We start from the raw sequence: 20,658 nt of genomic DNA on the forward strand, positions 1-20,658 counted from the left end.
CCAGAGCTTCATCTTGGGCTTGGTCTATAGCAGGAAGGAGAAAAGAATAGGATCAACACAGGTTTGAGTGCAGGTTTGGAAGAGGAAGCTGAGTGTTTCATTCTGGTGGTTTCTATTTATTTTCTTGGTGAAATGGAAGACTAGAGCACTAGAGCACCATCTATGAGATTAACATGTTCCCTGGTACGTTCTGTTTTCTTTGCTTTGAAACCTGTCTTGTCTCCCAATTCAACTCCTCTTCACCCAGCTGACATGCTCTTATACATGTACTTATAGCTCCATTCATAGCTATCATTATAGTCTATAAGATTTGTGACCATTTGATTAATTTCTCTCTCTCCCTTCAGAGGGTCCTATCCATTTCTGTATTTTGCTTACAGTGCAACCACACCGTGTAGCACACTACATTCCAGCCCAAAATACAGTAGGCACCCAATAAATATTCAATAAATATTGAATGAATAAATGAACTTATTCAATAGAGGAGAAAGAAGTGTTCTAAACTTGAAGGGAGGGAGCAAAATTTAGGGTTGTGATAGCAAGAATGTGAGAGCTGACAAAGATCGGACAGCAATATTGAGTATCAGCTTACATAGACTGGTGAACTAAATTGATAGAGGCACCAATTTGCCTTGATTTAAATAAGCAGAGGAGGTTCACACTCCATCCATGGTTGGGACTTTGGCAGGTGAGAGTCAACTGAATGACAACAAAACAAGGGATTCTAGGATATTGGTAAGAGAGCTGTAGAAGTATTAGACCCCACAATCTACAACACGTAAGTTTGAATTGTACATAAATGATCACATTCAGGGGCAACATAGTCCTCCTCAAACCCTCTGCTCATGTTTAAGTCTTAGTATTAGTCTTTAGTCTTAACACTTTACACGTAATGTAATATTTAATACACAAGTGAAGCTGTTAGATGTACAGTGTCACTTGTGTGACCACTCAAATGGTGATATCAAAATAACAGCCATTACTTACTGAGTATATATTATGTATAAGACACCTCTTGAAGAGCTTTATGTATTTAGTCCTCATCATCTAATTCTTTTCTTTCCCTCTTAATCCTCAGCAGGATTCTCTGGTAAAATATAGTAAAGAAACAGAGACTCTGTTAGCATAACAACACATCAAAGTTACAAGAAGTGGCCTAGCTAATCAAGAGAAAAATTTATCCTATAGATGCTCCATTGTGAAAAAATTTAATAATCTAAGCTTTTTAAAGATAAATGTTAAAAGGTACATGAACACTCTAAAAAAGATGTAGGCAAGTATGATTATCATGATTCTGAGAATGTTTCATCACGTGTCCAAGAGTGAACCAAACACATGAGCAGAAAGTGGAGGAGAGGTTAAGACAGAGGGAAAATGGAGGCGAGGAGATGAGAGATATGAAACCCTGGACAACCATATGAGATGGATCTCTCTGGACTGAAAAGCATCTCATTAAGAGAACTTGAGATAGTTTGCATGTTCTCTAACTCTAGGTGTGTTCACTGTTGATTAATCATGAGATTGTTTTGTTTCTGGGAGTAGACAACACACTCTTGGCTGTCCAAAATTATTTTATTGACACTTAATACTCTTACTATGTGCTAGGCATTTGTCTAAAGGAATCACAAATATTATTAATTTATTTAATCCACAAAACTACCTTATGAAGTACTATTATTATCCCCATTGCACAAATAAGGAAACTGAGCTACTGACATATTAAATCCAAATGTTTGTGCATTACTGAGAGCATAAATATAATATTATTTCTAATCTTTATAATATTCTTGAGAGGCAGGTCTTATGATAATAAGATCATTTTAAAAATGAAAATAAAAGAAATCTGTAATTTAGAAAAGTGAATATTTCCAAACATAGTTGGGATTTCTACTTCTGGTCATGAGGGACTGACAGGGTCAAGAATTACCCTCCCTCTATAAACAATTTAAAAACCAGACAAAATATAGAAAACAACTATATTCAGTCATTGAAGAATAGCCAGTCCAGGACTGCGATCCCTAAGAGATGGGAAACAAATGAGGCTTTTTGCCTGGGGGCAATTTTTAGATTGTGTTGCAGGAAGGAAGACCCTTTCTAAGCAATCTCTCTGAGTTCAGAAGACAGAGATAAAAGACTGAGGAAGCCAAAGCATCTAAAATTTGCAAGACAGAGTACCCAAAAGAAGTGAGCTACTCAGAGAAAGAGTTCTAGAATTTTTTTTATAAGGGTGTCCTTGAGTCTTTGGTAAATGCTAATGTGTACATGCACTGGGTAAAGCCCCATGAGGCCCAGCAAGTACAATCTCCAAAGAAAGAATAATTGCTGGGGAGCTTTAAGTCAAACAACTTAAGTGTACATTCAAGACTGAAAATTGTTCAAGTTCCCACCAGCCACAGGGCAAAAGACCCTAAAATGGCTAAAACTTAAATGTGGGGCTAAATTAACCCTAAAGTAAAGACTACTCCAGATCTGTCTTGAAAGAACATAAAAACAAGATTTTAAGAATCAAACTAATCCACAATTACCATAGCTGCCTACTAAAACAAAATCCAACACTCTTTAAAGGAATACAACAAAATCCATCACATAAAAATATACAATCACAATAACTGGCATTCAATAAAAAAAACTACCAGACATAGGAAATAAGAATATATAACCTATAATCAGGAGAAAAATTAATTAATAGAAAATAAATGAGATGATAGAATTAGCAAAAATATTAAACTGCTATCATAAATTGGCTCCATGTATTCAAAGATATACAAGAAATCAAGTATAAAGATAAATGAAATCTTGAAACAAAGAAAAGTTCAAGATAAAAAATATAATATCTGAAAAGGTCATTAGATAGCCAAACACAACAAACAAAGATAATCAATAGTAAATAGAATTAAAAGTCAGCTCCATGTGACTCTAAGGTATTATTGTTTTCCATGGTGCATTCCATTGTATGGTGCTCTGTAAAAAGCCACAGCTAACAACAAAAGCATGCATGTCACCCAAACAGAGGGACCACGAGTAGAGGGACAAATGGCCATAACGAGGAAAAGAACAGTTTTAGAATCAAAATAGAGGCTCAAATTCTAGCTCTGTAACTTGTCAACTAGGTAAACCTACGTGAATCTTCAGAAACTTTGAGTTTATTCCTTCATCTGTTAAATCAACATAGAAAGGCCTACTTCATACAAAGCAATAATTGATACTACAGGTAAAAAAGTATTACCATGTTACTTGGCATGTACTAGGCACATGAAACTTTTTCAATAGCTGATAGAGAAAAACCCTAAAATTCTCATGTGTATTCAAGAAACTAAATAAATATTGCTGATTAGAAGGCCTGACCCAGGCTCAGGAAAAGTTACGGTATAGTGTGGTGTGGTGTGTGTGTGTAGGGGGGGTCGTCCTGGGTGGGTCAGATGATATCAGTGAACATATTTTTCTCTGAATAGCATGCAAAGTCTTAATGAATACTGCTCTTCCTACCTAAAAAAGGCACCAGGCATTCTAGGTGGAAATCATCCTAGAAAAGGATCTGCCAATATAATTTATGAAATACAGCAAGTCAACTTTACCTTGGAATTAATGCTCTGTTTTTCCCTTGAAACAAACAACGTACTGGAAGTGTCAGTGTTTTACACTAAGATAATACTGGCTCTGAAATCCAGGCTACCAAATGTGCAGTACTTGGGGAGAGAGTTAACTTTAGTAAGGCTCCATTTCTGCAAAAGAGGAATGCTGATAATTACCTTGCAGAGTAATTATAAGGATTAAAGAAGATAACATGTATAAATTGCCTAGTAAAGACATTAGTAATTTAATATTTATTTATTCCCTGCTCCTTTGAAGTCCTGCCCCAGTCCCCCAAATCATATTTATTTTATCTCTTGGTACCAGGAAATCCTCCTTTTGTGGGAACTGAACTAAGATTCTATTCCACTGACCCTCTGATGTGAACCTCTTCAGTTTAGACTTGTCACTTCTTCCTTTCCTGAAGAAATATTTGAGGGATTAAAAGAGACAAACACCAGAGAAGTCATTGTAACCTCACAGGGTTTTTGTCACATTTGGAATTCATTAATCTGAGTTTTGAGAAAGAACTCAGTTGACTTCACTCCTTGGTAGAGCAAAGAGAAAAATAAACCAGAAGACTACATAATATTAAAGAACTGGAACCTTTGCGCCCTTTGCCTTCTTAATCTGGCCTACATTTTTCAAGGCTCTAAGCAATTACCAAATGACGGAGTTGTCTAAAATCAATACTGCTTATTTTGTGTAACTACCAAAAATCAGATATGAAGACTGGTGCCTGACCTGGTCCAGAGATTAATGAGTTTGCTGAGCGACAAAGTCTAACTAACTGGTTACACATTTTTCTTGGCACAGTCAACAGCCAGGACCGAAAAGGATGTGTGAAGGTTATGGTCTAAAATGGTTACAGGAAATACTGAGACTGGTGCAAGTGGTATCAAAAGACCAGATGGGCGGCTGTCCAAATGACCTATAGAGTGCTATGCCAGAAACCCAAGTTCATCCGAATGCCAGGTAAAAATATACTTGTGGGCTAAGATAAGAATTGCTGTCTCAAACAAGGTACTTCATAAATAAATCAACTAAAACTAAGGCAAGATATTGCTGCTTAAAAAAAACTTAATTAAAAGTGTAATATTAGATCTGTAAAGCTCATTACAAAGACTAAAACTGGTGTGCCTGGGATACAAAGAAGGAATAGTGTTAAACAGATGTATTTAAATACAATTTCAATTTTTTCTGGGCTTAATTACACTTAAATGTTGGACGGATTTATCTTCATGATTAACTTCCTGAGGGCACCCTAGCTTGACCCCATCTCTTAGTGTCAAACTTCACTTTGACTAACCTAGGAAGCTGGGAAACCCAATCTGAGCCACGTTTGGTCACATATAAATGCAAAATGAAAGAGGTCATTCTAAAGTCGTGAAACTGAGAGACTGCTGCTCAGAGTGGCTTCTCTTGAAATTCAACAGAAGATGGCTTGGAAGTGGTAACACACACTCAACAACAGGTAGCAATTGGGGCACAGGTGGAGCAGGCTGGAAAGATGTCAGTGTCTTTGATAAGCATTCTCTGTGGTGACAGTTCAACAGTTCTCCTGTTTGGGGCAGGAATAATGGTTCTTAAAAACATCTTAACACACAGAAACAAATGTCCTCTTTGTCACTGAGTCTGTGCTGTAGATACAGTCAGGTCATATAATGAAACCATTCATTTGCCTTGGGAATATAAACTGAGCTTCTTCCTACTCATCTCATCCATTCTGAAGGTCAGGACAAGATTAAGTTCTCCCGAAATGAATCAACTCCTGGAGGTGCACTGATAATTTTCAAAATGGTTTAATTACTTCAGTTTCTGAGGCCCTCAGAATTGTTTTTTTTTTTCTTTCTGAACCATCAGCATACATATTTATGTAACAAACGGAAAAAAGCATTTAAAAAAAACAAATTCTATTATGGAAGGCAGAAAACAGACACTATGAAATAGTTGCCAGACAGCTATTATTTGGGATTGAGTGCCTAGATACCAAGTATTGTGGTACTTCAAGACTCTGAGGTTGCATCACACGGACTTTTAAAAGGGTGTAATTTTGAATCATAACTCCACATTATTTTGGCTTTCACATTACCATCCCAGACAGTAAAAAACAGTGATTATTTTCTTAAATATAAGACTGAACACTATAGTGTTTAAGTTTAGATTAGTAAAATTGAACTTTTCCATTTCTAATTAATGTCTATTTCTCATTAACATCTGGTTATAACTAGAAAATCACACACTGATGTGAAAGGAAAATGTACATATGTGCATGGTACAGGAGAAGCGTGGTAGGAAGTCAAGAGCATTACAAGAGAGGCAATAGGTACAGAGCATTTTATAATTTTTTGAGATATAAATACAGACACAAACACTTTCTTAAAATAAAAAAGCAGTGATACATTTTCTGAAAGTCTAAACAATTTTACATTAGACTTTACAATAGACTAATTTATCATTTTGTTTAATTATCAGGAGGTAAATCACTAAGATCATTGGTTCTCAGATTTAATGAAACAAATATTTTGCAAGTTGAAGCTAGGTGATTTACTGCTACAGTTAAATAAAAGCAGGCATTTTCCAATTCATACACAAATTAATGGATACAGCTTTCTAAATTGTAAGCATTTTCTTCCTCATAAATTTGTCTTAAGCCATTAGTGCAGGTAATTGTTTATCTTGTCTTCTCAAGGTGGTATCTGATTTGCCTATAATATACAATTAAGGTTGTCATAGCAATACTTCATCGTGTTCTGTTAAAAGTACCATGACTCTTAGACGTTCTTTCCCTTAAAGAAGTTAGAAGACAATAGACTAATACTATCGATCTATTGGCAGATGGGTAATTTCAAGCTGTGAAATAAAGAGAAAGACCAGGCATGCTTCCCCTGGGCCTCAAACAGAAATGAGGACACTGGATGTGGTCCGTGGAAATGTAGGGCATTGCATGCAAGGCAATGTGGATGTCGTTGGCTGTCTTTTCAAAGGATGACACTCTAGTGAGTGATACACAATTAACTTCGAGACTTTTCTGGAAGTCAGTGCTTTCATTAGTTGTACCTTATGTTTCTCCAAAAAGAAACTTGATTTTTACATACTTGCTTTGCCTTTGAAACTAAGATAGTAAGGGTTTGAAATGATCATAAATTCTATTCACTTAATAAAAATTCTGTCAGTCATTTTAACAAATATTTACTGAGTGCCTACCAATGATAGCACTGAAACCTAGATATTCCACATTTGATTCCTTAGAGATTGGTTTTAATGTTGCATTACATCGTTTTTCTTGGCTTTCCTGAGAAGAACAAGAAGTTGCTAGTTTTCAGATTCAATTGTAATTCTGCCAAGTCCTAAGAGCTGCAGAAAAAACACACATACCAAAACATATTAACAAAGAATTACAAATATTAGCTAAAGGCAAGAGAAATGCCATGGAAGACTTTGCATTATCAGCATGCTGCTTGATTACTACTTTTAAAAACAGTCCATTAATGTTTAAAAAATTAAAGAAGACTAGGATAAAAGAATGCTAAACTGATTCTGGCTACAGCCATAAAAGGTTGTTTTCAGGAGCACATGAAGAAAATCAAAAGATGAGATTAAATTAGAAACAGGATATTCATGCTATAGCTATAAAATTAATTACCGAGATACTTGGTATTACATAACTTAGGAATGAAATCAAAGTTGAAAAATCTTGGAAATTTCACAGACTATTAGACTGGATGACTTTAATCTAGAAAAATCCTTTTTATTTTCATGGCTTCTCTAACTTCTTCACACTGAACATAAAATCCATTTGTGGTGTAAGTGTCAAAAGAACTTGACCTAAAGTCGAGCACAAAGTGAAGAGACTCAGCCTCATATGTTCTCCAGAGTTCATCTAAAATTATTGGAAGCAATAAAATAAGGGATGGTAAAAGAGAGGGCAAACACCAATGTTGGAAATTTATATGGGCTCTATTTAGAAAAGGTGAGGAAGAATAGAGAAAAAGAATCTAAAGTTTAAGACTTTTTCAAACATTAGCAATCCTAAGTCATGTAAGTGTGTGACTTGAAGGACAAGGCACATTATGAAAAAGAGAGAATCAATAATTGGGGTCATAATTTTTTAAATCAATACAACTATTTTAGTGTTTGTGGAAGTTCTGTTAAGATATGAGAGTAGGAAAATAATTTAAATTTTTAAAGTATACTTAGATATATAAATACTTCTATCCAGTGATGGCATTTGGTGAGTGTAGGCAGAAAAGGCTCACATCCCTTACGAAGAGGAAATACCCTGTTCATAATTCCTATGACTGAGCCAGCCACATTGTGTAGCAGGCCGGAGGTGGTTGGACCAGAGGTGGTATATATGACCAAAGGGCTGCCTATGCAAGAAACCTATAATGAGGCCTGGTCCGAAAGGAGTACTGGACCCATCAGGTTCTCTCTTGGGAACTGGAACTGGGATAGATAAAGACTCTGTTACAATTAACAGTGGGAGGTGAAGCTGAAAGGTCATGATGTAGAGACAGGCAATGGTACCCATACAATTCTCTCTAAGACAAGTCTACGGTAAGAGAAAAATGAGTAAGAAAAGATAAAGTGAAAAAGACTCTCAGAGGGGAAGAGGGAAGCAATGATCAATAGTCATAAAGAAAATGACAGGTGAGGAAAACAGCATACCCTTAAAGCTGCTTTGGTTCCTGACATCATCTGGTCCCAAGCCTTGTAAATTCTTACACTGGACCCCTTCTCCTCGAGGTAGCCAGGGCAAGCATCTGATCCATAAACTAGAGCTAACCAGAATAGCTTACATAATAAAGCACTGCTGGAAAGCCTGAACAGATAAATGTGTCCTCATTTATTGAAAGCGACTGCAGCATTGTGTGTGTGTGTGTTTACACCTTAAAAGCTGACACCTTGGAAGTACTTTGTATATGAAACAGAACAATTGATAATTGCTATGACAGATATTCATCAAATGTGTTACATGTGCAAGGTTTTGTACTAGATACTATGAAGATATAAATATACAAAGAAGACATGCACTCTATCTTCAAACAGTACTTAGAGGAGGATCTCTTTTTTCTCTCTCACAACCACAAATAAGCTGAAGAATAAATTCTGCCCTTCAAACATGGCAGGTGCGCAATGATGTTTTACAGAAACAAATGCTTTATATGATTGAGTCACATACAAAATGTTTTTGGGACATACAGGAAAAAGCAATTTTATTGAAGAGGATCAGGGAAGATTTTTATCAAAAAGAAATGTCATTTTTACTGGGCATTATGGGATGGGCAGTTCTTCAGTAAAAAGAGAAACATGGCAAAATACACAAAATGGCATGAAGATGTAAATGTGTGTTAGATTTTAGAACAGTCTGCTTTGGTTAGGGCACAGGTACCTAGTAGATGCAAGAGGAAAAATGGTTCGGTGCAAACTCGTGGGGCACATTAATTATAAGGCTAAGGAATTATGACTTTATTCAGTAAACCAGCAAGACACTAAGATCATCAAATGTATGTCTTAGGAGGATAACTCTAGCAGACATGGAAAACAGTTTCAGATTGGGAGAAGGACAGGAAATAGAGGCTGGGAGATGAATTAGAAGATTTTAAGCTGGCTGCTTGTGAGCTGGGTATGAACAAAGGCAATGGCAGCAGTAATGGGAAGCAGTGACTACCTGAGAGACACTGCAGAGATGTAATCAACAGGATTTGACACATGATTAGATGGGGGAGGAGGTGTGAGGATAGGTGAGAAAAAAATGAAAGGTAATATTCAGGTTGCCAATGTGAATGAGTGGCAAAGCTTTTAACCAAGATAAGAGAAGAAGCCATTTAGATTGGAGTAGGTTTCAGGTTTTCTAAGGATTGAGTTTGTGGTACCAATGGCACAACCATTTGAGAGGATTTAAAAAGCAACTAGAAAATGCAAAACTGGAGTAAAGCAGAGAAGTATGGGCTAAAAACATTAGGTAGGACATCTTCAGTGTTTGCAAGAGCTGAAAACCAAATGGTAGATACAGATGCCCTAGGAAGAAGGAGAAATCGATTTAAAAGATTGGAAAAGTGTTGAAAATATGTTTTAAGAGGAAGGGTGAATTCGGTGACTAGTCAGAGAGAAGACTGAGAGACAGTTGTTAGAAATCTGATGAATAAGAGTAGTGTCATGAACATCAAAAAGGGAGCCTTGGGGGAACTATGGTCAACAATGTGAGGGACTGCTGGGTTTGCTGACTATTCAGTCATGAACACCTCACCTTTGGAAGCAGCAGTTCCAATCTAATTATGAGAACAGAGGACAGATTGCAATGGGTCATGAAGAAACAGAGGCAATAAATATTAGCTCTTTTTGCTAGAAGTTAGGGCACAAAGAGAATGTGATGGATGGGCCAGTAACAAAGAGGAGTGACAGCATCCAGAGAAGTTTAATTTTTAGATACATGAGAGGGCAGAAGTGAATAAACCTGTGGAGAGAATGTGACTATCCAAGAAAAAAGTTTTGTTTTATGAGGCAGTGACATTAAGTCCTTCAATGGCCCCTCATCTAACTTATATTACCTGTACTTTTAATAAGGCTAAGAAGACCTGTGTTGGGCCCCATCCCTGTATTGCACACCCCATTTCTTCTTTTCCTCACTATTCTCAACACTCCTGACATGTCAGTTGTTGATGTGGTAAAATTTCCAGCTTCATGGCTCTCATACATGCTGTCTGGGATACTCTTCCCCTGCCCTCCACCTCCTTTTTTATTTTTTATTTTTTGCCTGAACTTAAATAATATTTCTCCCTTAGTGTTTTTCCTTTACCACTTCTTGTCTAAATTAGGTGTCTTTGTTATGTTTCCATACACAAACAAAAAAGTCCTTTGCAATAATAATCAAACTTGCAATGATTATCTTTTTTCTTAGACTGCAAGCCATGGAAAGGTACGGACTATGTATGGTACATGAGACGTGCTTAATAAATATTGAATGGATGAATAAATAACTGAAAAAATCTAGGTCATGGCACAGGAAGTCAGGAAAAGGTTTTCTGTGCTCTACTAAAACTGCCAGACCTTTTATATTCAATTCAGGTAATGATGCAAAGAAGAGTTATCTAATTCAAAATAATTACAAGCACCATGTTATGACTTTGAATGTGTTACATTTAGGGAAATATTCATCTACAAACTCTAATATTTCAATTTTAATGTGTGGGCTTTCTCTTATTGGATTTGTGACCTTACCACCAATTATATTTGCTTCCTTTTTTTTTTTTTTACCTCTTTTTCAGTCTCAAGTACCAATTCTTTTTTCAAGTACATTTGACCTGGATCTCCTTCCCAAGATAACCTCTGTCTCTCCACGATCCTGCAATAGCTCAACACAATTTTTTATGACAAGTCTCCAAAGTCCAATATTTGAGTTTCTTATACATGTTTTACAAATCAGGAAAGGTTTACAAGAGGAAAGGCAGATGAGAAAACACAGGCAGGGATCATTCTGGGTCATACAAATTCCATGAATGCTCCTCTATAAAAACTTTCAATGGTCAAGTAATTAATTTGGAATCAGAAAGTCAAATCACTCATTTTTTTTTGCAAAGTGAAGCAATTAGATAGAACCTATTTCCAAAGAATGCAAACCACGAAGGTGGCTTGCTTCCAAGTAATGACATCATTTTCCTGTAATGCCATCCCAGTTTGTTTCCTCATGCATACTTGATGATTCTCCTCACTATGTATCTTTTTGGACTTCCAGATTTTGACTCCCAAACTTAGCAAATTAACTTTATTGACAGAAAGGGTTTCTGTTTTTGTTGGATACATGCAGATTATGTGCCTGCTCTGACAGTATCACCTGCCACTGTTTGGCAATCTTATCTTCAAAAAAGGACACACAACTGCCCTGATCCTTACTCAAATACTTACTCGGATTGACTAATGAACTTTCTTATTATTTGCCAACTGGGCTTTGCTCTCAAGGACATAAGAAGAATAGTCTTTACCTCTGGGAAATATCAGTAATTCTTAACAGTAAAAATATATGACCATGTATGGCAGTTCACGGGCAAAGTCCATTAACACTTAAAACTAATATTTTCTTCATCCAAGAATAATACCTAAACATACTTCTTAAATTGAACCATGCATTCAGGAAACCTTAGATAGCATCTAACATGTTATCGATTAAGTCTTCCCCAGCTACACGACAGCAGGATCTTGCTTACCCACACTCCTATTAGATTTCCCAAAGTTTGGCTACTTGAGCAGCACTTTCACAATTTTTGTCATATTCCTTGACTATAAATGACTCAACATTTTATATAATTTTAAAAACATTAAAACAAATTTACTTTTAAAAGGAGATGCTCTGTATTTTTCTGATGTATATTAAATAAATACACAAAATATTTATATAGAAATAACACCACCTAAGTTTCAGTGAAAACTAAAAGTACTTTGGTTTTAATGCTTTGGTTTTGTATGTTTACAAGACAGGGTCTTGCTATGTTACTCAGGCTGGCCTTAATTCCTGGGATGCAGCCATCCTACCACCTCAGCCTCCCGAGTAGCTGGGATTACAGGTGCATGCCACTGTTCCTGGCTTTAATGTGGTTTTGAGGCAAGTATTGATTCAATAGGAAATCCATTGTAGTGGATCCAACCAGCCTGCCCCACATTTCTGCTTCTTCATTCCTAGATGAGACCGCTAAAAGGGGATGGACTCAACACACAACTCTCCTATCAGTCTAGCTACTACAAATATAATGATAAACGATTAAAATCCTACAAATTAAAACAGTATAGCCAGGCTTAGAATAAAATATTTTAATTTTTTAAAAATTTTAATCATTTCAAAAGCAAACTTTTGTTAAGAGTGAAAGGAAAAAGGGTTGAAAAGAATTTATAAGCCATATCTTACCATATCTTAGAACTTTTATTTGTATAGCTTCTTACCATTCTCAAAGCAGTTTTATATACCTTATCTGATTTGAATCTCATAATAAGCCAATGACATAAAAAGCAAGTATATGAGTCACAGAATAATCATCATTTTATTTCTAGGCTTTTGAATAGAGTAAGAGAAGCCACATCTTTCCTCAAGATAAAACTAAAATACCACATTTTTTTCTGTTTTTGACTGGAATTATTTAGCAAATAAATGGTTCAGATTGGATGAGAACAAAGGTTATCTGCCTTCTATCCAGAACTCTGCTTTTTTTCTCACATTTAAGTTAGACAAAAATAACGTAAAACAATAAAACATTGAAGTAAATTTCAATACAATTACTAAAAAAACCCAACTTTTTAAATAAATTGTCTTCCAATTTGCTTAGTTTTCACAGCTGTATTTTGCTTTTTCCTCTTTTCTTTCTAATATACCATATATACCATATAATCTCTCCTATTACCCCCAATTTAAAAATAAGAAAACACATTAAATGATCTGCCCTAACTCATGTATATGGTTACAAAATGGCAGAACTGGGACTAGGACCCAAATCTTTGTGCATTTCATTCTGACACTCCTTCTACTACGCTACACTACCTCATAAAGGAAAAGACATCTCAATTTTTTAAACTCTGCAAAAATAAGAAATAGCTCAAGATATGATCCTTTAGTTTACAAAAAGACTTAACACAGTAAGAGTACTAAAAATTTTGAAAATTCCCCTTCTGCATAATTAGACCTAGTCTGTAGCTGAAAAGAGCTCATATGTCATTTACAGTTTGACACGAATCCTAGAGAAAGAATATTTAGAGGTAAAGGATTTGGGTCAATATCAAGGCAATCAGAAAAGAAAAGGAAACATCTTGAAAATTATATGAGCCAATGGAGAAAAAAAGCATTGAAGTTAAAAACAACTCTGTGGAAGCATATCACCGTCACCCCATACATGGTGCAGTGAGTGCTCCTGTGTATAGTTATAAGGCTGTTTATGTAAGAAACCTCAGAGTATGAAGGACAATTACAAAGACTTTTTCCAGTTTTTCATAAGCACAGATACAGTGGAAAAGCAGGCTGCATTTAAGATCATGACCAAGTTCTATATTGGGAATTGTATAAGACTTAGGACAGTGTGTGTGTGTGTGTATATATATATATATATATATATATATTTGAGATGGCATCTCACTGTGTCACCCAGGCTAGAGTGGAGTGGCATGATCTTGGTTCACCGCAACCTCCACCTCCCTCCCTGGCTCAAGTGATTGTCCTGCCTCAGCTTCCCAAGTAGCGGGGATTACGGGGATTACAGGTGCAGCCATTGCACCTGGCTAATTTTTGTATTTTTAGTGGAGATGGGGTTTCGCCATGTTGGCCAGGCTGGTCTCAAACTCCTGACCTCAGGTGATCCACCTGCCTTGGCCTCCCGAAGTTCTGGGATTACAGGCGCGAGCCACCACGCCAGGCCTCAAAGCATAGTTCTATTGTCAAGCTGGATCAGAATCAATAGGAGGAATCTTATTAGAAATGAAGATTTGAAGTCTCAGTCAAGATGCATTAAATCAGAATGTCTAGGGAATGGTTTGGGAATCTGCATTTTTAAACAAGCTCTCTAGGCGATAATACAACAATGAAGTTGGGGCGGAGCAAGATGGCCGAATAGGAACAGCTCCAGTCTCCAACTCCCAGCGCGAGTGACACAGAAGACCGGTGATTTCTGCATTTTCAACTGAGGTACTGGGGTCATCTCTCTAGGGAGTGCCGGACAATCGGTGCTGGTCAGCTGCTGCAGCCTGACCAGGGTGAGCTGAAGCAGGGCGAGGCATCGCCTCACTTGGAAGCGCAAGGGGGAAGGAAATCCGTTTTCCTAGCCAGGGGAACTGAGACACACAACACCTGGAAAATAGGGTAACTCCCACCCCAATACTGCGCTTTAAGGAAACAGGCACACCAGGAGAATATATCCCACACCTGGCCGGGAGGGTCCCACGCCCACGGAGCCTCCCTCACTGCTAACACAGCAGTCTGCGGCGATCTATCCGAAAGGCAGCAGTGAGGCTGGGGGAGGGGCGCCCACCATTGCTGAGGCTTAAGTAGGTAACCAAAGCCGCTGGAAAGCTCGAACTGGGTGGAGCTCACAGCAGCTCAAGGAAGCCTGCCTGTCTCTGTAGACTCCACCTCTGGGGACAGCCCACAGCTGAGGTCCAATAGGGGAAGCAGCGGGGGCCAGTGCAGAGGCGAACGACTCTGTCTGACAGCTTTGGGGAGAGCCGTGGATCTCCCAACGCGGAGGTTGAGATCTGAGAACGGACAGACTGCCTGCTCAGGTGGGTCCCTGACCCCTGAGTAGCCTAGCTGGGAGACATCCCCCACTAGGGGCAGTCTGACACCCCACACCTCACAGGGTGGCGTCATCCTGAGAGGAAACTTCCAAAGAAAGAATCAGACAGGTACACTCGCTGTTCAGCAATATTCTATCTTCGGCAACCTCTGCTGCTGATACCCAGGCAAACAGGGTCTGGAGTGGACCTCAAGCAATCTCCAACAGACCAACAGACAGTCCTTCTGACTGTCAGACGGAAAACTATCAAACAGGAGGGACACCTATACCAAAACCCCATCAGTACATCAACTTCATCAAAGACCAGAGACAGATAAAACCACAAAGATGGGGAAGAAGCAGGGCAGAAAAGCTGGAAATTCAAAAAATAAGAGCGCATCTCCCCCTGCAAAGGAGCGCAGCCCATCGCCAGCAATGGATCAAAGCTGGTCAGAGAATGACTTTGACGAGATGAGAGAAGAAGGCTTCAGTCCATCAAACTTCTCAGAGCTAAAGGAGGAATTACGTACCCAGCGCAAAGAAACTAAAAATCTTGAAAAAGAGTGGAAGAATTGACAGCTAGACTAATTAATGCAGAGAAGATCATAAATGAAATGACAGAGATGAAAACCATGACACGAGAAATACATGAAAATGCACAAGCTTCAGTAAACGACTCGATCAACTGGAAGAAAGAGTATCAGCGATTGAGGATCAATGAATGAAATGAAGCGAGAAGAGAAACCAAAAGAAAAAAAAGAGAAAAAGAAATGAACAAAGCCTGCAAGAAGTATGGGATTATGTAAAAAGACCAATCTACGTCTGATTGGGGTGCCTGAAAGTGAGGGGGGAAATGGAACCAAGTTGGAAAACACTCTTCAGGATATCATCCAGGAGAACTTCCCAACCTAGTAGGGCAGGCCAACATTCAAATTCAGGAAATACAGAGAACACCACAAAGATACTCCTCCAGAAGCAACTCCAAGACACATAATTGCCAGATTCACCAAAGTTGAAATGAAGGAAAAAATCTTAAGGGCAGCCAGAGAGAAAGGTCGGGTTACCCACAAAGGGAAGCCCATCAGACTAACAGCAGATCTCTTGCAGAAACTCTACAAGCCAGAAGAGAGTGGGGGCCAATATTCACGTTCTTAAAGAAAAGAATTTTCAACCCAGAATTTCATATCCAGCCAAACTAAGCTTCATCAGTGAAGGAGAATAAAATCCTTTACAGATAAGCAAATGCTTAGAGATTTTGTCACCACCAGGCCTGCCTTACAAGAGACCCTGAAGGAAGCCCTAAACATGGAAAGGAACAACCGGTACCAGCCATTGCAAAAACATGCCAAAATGTAAAGACCATCGAGGCTAGGAAGAAACTGCATCAACTAATGAGCAAAATAACCAGTTAATATCATAATGACAGGATCAAGTTCACACATAACAATATTAACCTTAAATGTAAATGGACTAAATGCTCCAATTAAAAGACACAGACTGGCAAACTGGATCAAGAGTCAAGACCCATCAGTCTGCTGTATTCAGGAGACCCATCTCACATGCAGAGACATACATAGGCTCAAAATAAAGGGATGGAGGAAGATCTACCAAGCAAATGGAGAACAAAAAAAAGCAGGGGTTGCAATCCTAGTCTCTGATAAAACAGACTTTAAACCATCAAAGATCGAAAGAGACAAAGATGGCCATTACATAATGGTAAAGGGATCAATTCAACAGGAAGAGCTAACTCTCCTAAATATATATGCACCCAATACAGGAGCACGCAGATTCATAAAGCAAGTCCTTAGAGACCTACAAAGAGACTTAGACTCCCATACAATAATAATGGGAGACTTCAACACTCCACTGTCAACATTAGACAGATCAACGAGACAGAAAGTTAACAAGGATATCCAGGAATTGAACTCATCTCTGCACCAAGTGGACCTAATAGACATCTATAGAACTCTCCACCCCAAATCAACAGAATATACATTCTTCTCAGCACCACATCGCACTTATTCCAAAAATGACCACATAATTGGAAGTAAAGCACTCCTCAGCAAATGTACAAGAACAGAAATTATAACAAACTGTCTCTCAGACCACAGTGCAATCAAACTAGAACTCAGGACTAAGAAACTCAATCCAAACCGCTCAACTACATGGAAACTGAACAACCTGCTTCTGAATGACTACTGGGTACATAACGAAATGAAAGCAGAAATAAAGATGTTCTTTGAAACCAATGAGAACAAAGATACAACATACCAGAATCTCTGGGACACATTTAAAGCAGTGTGTAGAGGGAAACTGATAGCACTAAGTGCCCACAAGAGAAAGCAGGAAAGATCTAAAATGGACCTCTAACATCACAATTAAAAGAACTAGAGAGGCAAGAGCAAACACATTCAAAAGCTAGCAGAAGGCAAGAAATAACTAAGATCAGAGCAGAACTGAAGGAGATAGAGTCACAAAAAACCCTCCAAAAAATCAATGAATCCAGGAGTTGGTTTTTTGAAAAGATCAACAAAATTGACAGACCGCTAGCAAGACTAATAAAGAAGAAAAGAGAGAGGAATCAAATAGACGCAATAAAAATGATAAAGGGGATATCACCACCGACCCCACAGAAATACAAACAACCATCAGAGAATACTATAAATGCCTCTACGCAAATCGACTAGAAAATCTAGAAGAAATGGATAATTTCCTGGACACTTACACTCTCCCAAGACTGAACCAGGAAGAATTGAATCCTGAATAGACCAATAGCAGGCTCTGAAATTGAGGCAACAATTAATAGCCTACCACCAAAAAAAGTCCAGGACCAGATGGATTCACAGCTGAATTCTACCAGAGGTACAAGGAGGAGCTGGTACCATTCCTTCTGAAACTATTCCAATCAATAGAAAAAGAGGGATTCTCCCTAACTCATTTTATGAGGCCAACATCATCCTGATACCAAAGCCTGGCAGAGACACAATAAAAAAGAGAATTTTAGACCAATATCCCTGATGAACATCGATGCAAAAATTCTCAATAAAATACTGGAAAACCGGATTCAGCAGCACATCAAAAAGCTTATCCACCATGATCAAGTGGGCTTCATCCCTGGGATGCAAGGCTGGTTCAACATTCACAAACAATAAACGTAATCCAGCATATAAACAGAACCAAAGACAAGAACCACATGATTATCTCAATAGATGCAGAAAAGGCTTTTGACAAAATTCAACAGCCCTTTATGCTAAAAACGCTCAATAAATTTGGTATTGATGGAACGTACCTTAAAATAATAAGAGCTATTTACAACAAACCTACAGCTAATATCATACTGAATGGGCAAAAACTGGAAAAATTCCCTTTGAAAACTGGCACAAGACAGGGATGCCCTCTCTCACCACTCCTATTCAACATAGTCTTGGAAGTTCTGGCTACGGCAATCAGGCAAGAGAAAGAAATCAAGGGTATCCAGTTAGGAAAAGAAGAAGTCAAATTGTCCCTGTTTGCAGATGACATGATTGTATATTTAGAAAACCCCATCGTCTCAGCCCAAAATCTCCTTAAGCTGATAAGCAACTTCAGCAAAGTCTCAGGATACAAAATTAATGTGCAAAAATCACAAGCATTCTTATACACCAGTAACAGACAAGCAGAGAGCCAATCAGGAATGAACTTCCATTCACAATTGCTTCAAAGAAAATAAAATACCTAGGAATCCAGCTTACAAGGGATGTAAAGGACCTCTTCAAGGAGAACTACAAACCACTGCTCAGTGAAATCAAAGAGGACACAAACAAATGGAAGAACATACCATGCTCATGGATAGGAAGAATCAATATCGTGAAAATGGCCATACTGCCCATGGTTATTTATAGATTCAATGCCATCCCCATCAAGCTACAATGACTTTCTTCACAGAATTGGAAAAAACGCTTTAAAGTTCATATGGAACCAAAAAAGAGCCCGCATTGCCAAGACAATCCTACGTCAAAAGGACAAAGCTGGAGGCGTCACGCTACCTGACTTCAAACTATACTACAAGGCTACAGTAACCAAAACAGCATGGTACTGGTACACAAAGAGAAATAGACCAATGGAACAGAACAGAGTCCTCAGAAATAATACCACAGCTACGACAGCCATCTGATCTTTGACGAACCTGAGAGAAACAAGAAATGGGGAAAGGATTCCCTATTTAATAAATGGTGCTGGGAAAATTGGCTAGCCATAAGTAGAAAGCTGAAACTGGATCCTTTCCTTACCCTTATACGAAAATTAATTCAAGATGGATTAGAGACTTAAATGTTAGACCTAATACCATAAAAACCCTAGAAGAAATCTAGGTAGTACCATTCAGGACATAGGCATGGGCAAGGACTTCATGTCTAAACACCAAAAGCAACGGCAGCAAAAGCCAAGCAAATTGACAAATGGGATCTCATTAAACTAAAGAGCTTTTGCACAGCAAAAGAAACTACCATCAGAGTGAACAGGCAACCTACAGAAGGGAGAAAATTTTTGCAACCTACTCATCTGACAAAGGGCTAATATCCAGAATCTACAAAGAACTCAAACAAATATACAAGAAAAAAACAAACAACCCCATCAAAAAGTGGGGAAAGGATATGAACAGACATTTCTCAAAAGAAGACATCCATACAGCCAACAGACACATGAAAAAATGCTCATCATCACTCGCCATCAGAGAAATGCAAATCAAAACCACATGAGATACCATCTCACACCAGTTAGAACGAAAATCATTAAGAAGTCAGGAAACAACAGATGTTGGAGAGGATGTGGAGAAATAGGAACACTTTTACACTGTTGGTGGGATTGTAAACTAGTTCAACCATTATGGAAAACAGTATGGCGATTCCTCAAGGATCTAGAACTAGATGTACCATATGACCCAGCCATCCCACTACTGGGTATATACCCAAAGGATTATAAATTACTCTACTACAAAGACACATGCACACGTATGTTTATTGCGGCACTATTCACAATAACAAAGACTTGGAATCAACCCAAATGTCATCTGTGACAGACTGGATTAAGAAAATGTGGCACATATACACCATGGAATACTATGCAGCCATAAAAAGGATGAGTTTGCGTCCTTTGTAGGGACATGGATGCAGCTGGAAACCATCATTCTTAGCAAACTATCACAAGAACAGAAAACCAAACACCGCATGTTTCACTCATAGGTGGGAACTGAACAATGAGATCACTTGGACTCGGGAAGGGGAACATCACACATGGGGCCTACAGGGGGAGGGGGGAGGAGGGAGGGATTGCATTGGGGAGTTATACATGATATAAACGTTACGCACATGTACCCTAGAACTCAAAGTATAATAAAAAAAAAAAAAATGAAGTTTAAAAACCACTGACTTCGAGAAGTTACTGGACACTTTAGAATACTAATTTTTTATTCTCTTACACTGATGTTCCTAAGTCTGAAGTTTGAGGGGTTTGAGTTTCTCACGGCAAACATTGTTCTTTGGAATCAAAAAGAAACTTCAGGTGTTTAGCAATTAGAGTAAAACACATTCAGATGTGGAGGATGGTGCTTGGCAAGCAATGTTCATTTCCACACATGGAATCCCAGCTCATCAACTACACTGAGGTCAAGGGGGCACTGGATATTTCTGTAACTGATGTAGATGAGGGTAAATGGAACGCTGCAAAAGGAAAAAGAAGCCCAAATAAACTTATGAAACAAGTTTTTAAGACTAAGTTATAGGTAAAATAAACCAGTTCTTGTAATAAACTGTATGTCATGGCCAACTGACTCCATAACAAATTATCTTTACCTATTAAGATA

At 38.0% G+C, this 20,658-nt stretch overlaps 1 protein-coding gene across 12 annotated transcripts in view; it reads right to left on the reverse strand.

Moving 5' to 3' along the window:
* IFNE (interferon epsilon) overlaps positions 1-20,658 on the reverse strand; it is a 121,554-nt gene that overhangs the window by 53,217 nt on the left and 47,679 nt on the right. For 4 of the 12 annotated variants that reach the window (XR_004443513.1, XR_004443520.1, XR_004443515.1 and 1 more), the window contains exon 2: positions 988-1,087. The exons of 5 other annotated variants lie outside the window; for them this stretch is intronic. Coding sequence is in view for 1 of the 7 variants with exons in the window: in XM_033237483.1 (XP_033093374.1) it covers positions 20,451-20,515 (65 nt within the window). In the remaining 6 variants the exon portion in view is untranslated. Of the gene's footprint in view, positions 1-987; positions 1,088-3,575; positions 3,723-3,944; positions 4,574-20,323; positions 20,516-20,658 lie in introns of those variants that run through there. 3 more of the 12 variants (XR_004443517.1, XR_004443514.1, XM_033237483.1) reach the window with 3 other exon arrangements.

This window comes from Trachypithecus francoisi, unplaced genomic scaffold (genome assembly GCF_009764315.1).
Source record: "Trachypithecus francoisi isolate TF-2019V2 unplaced genomic scaffold, Tfra_2.0 Lachesis_group16, whole genome shotgun sequence".
In the NCBI taxonomy this organism is placed as follows: Eukaryota; Metazoa; Chordata; class Mammalia; order Primates; family Cercopithecidae; genus Trachypithecus; species Trachypithecus francoisi.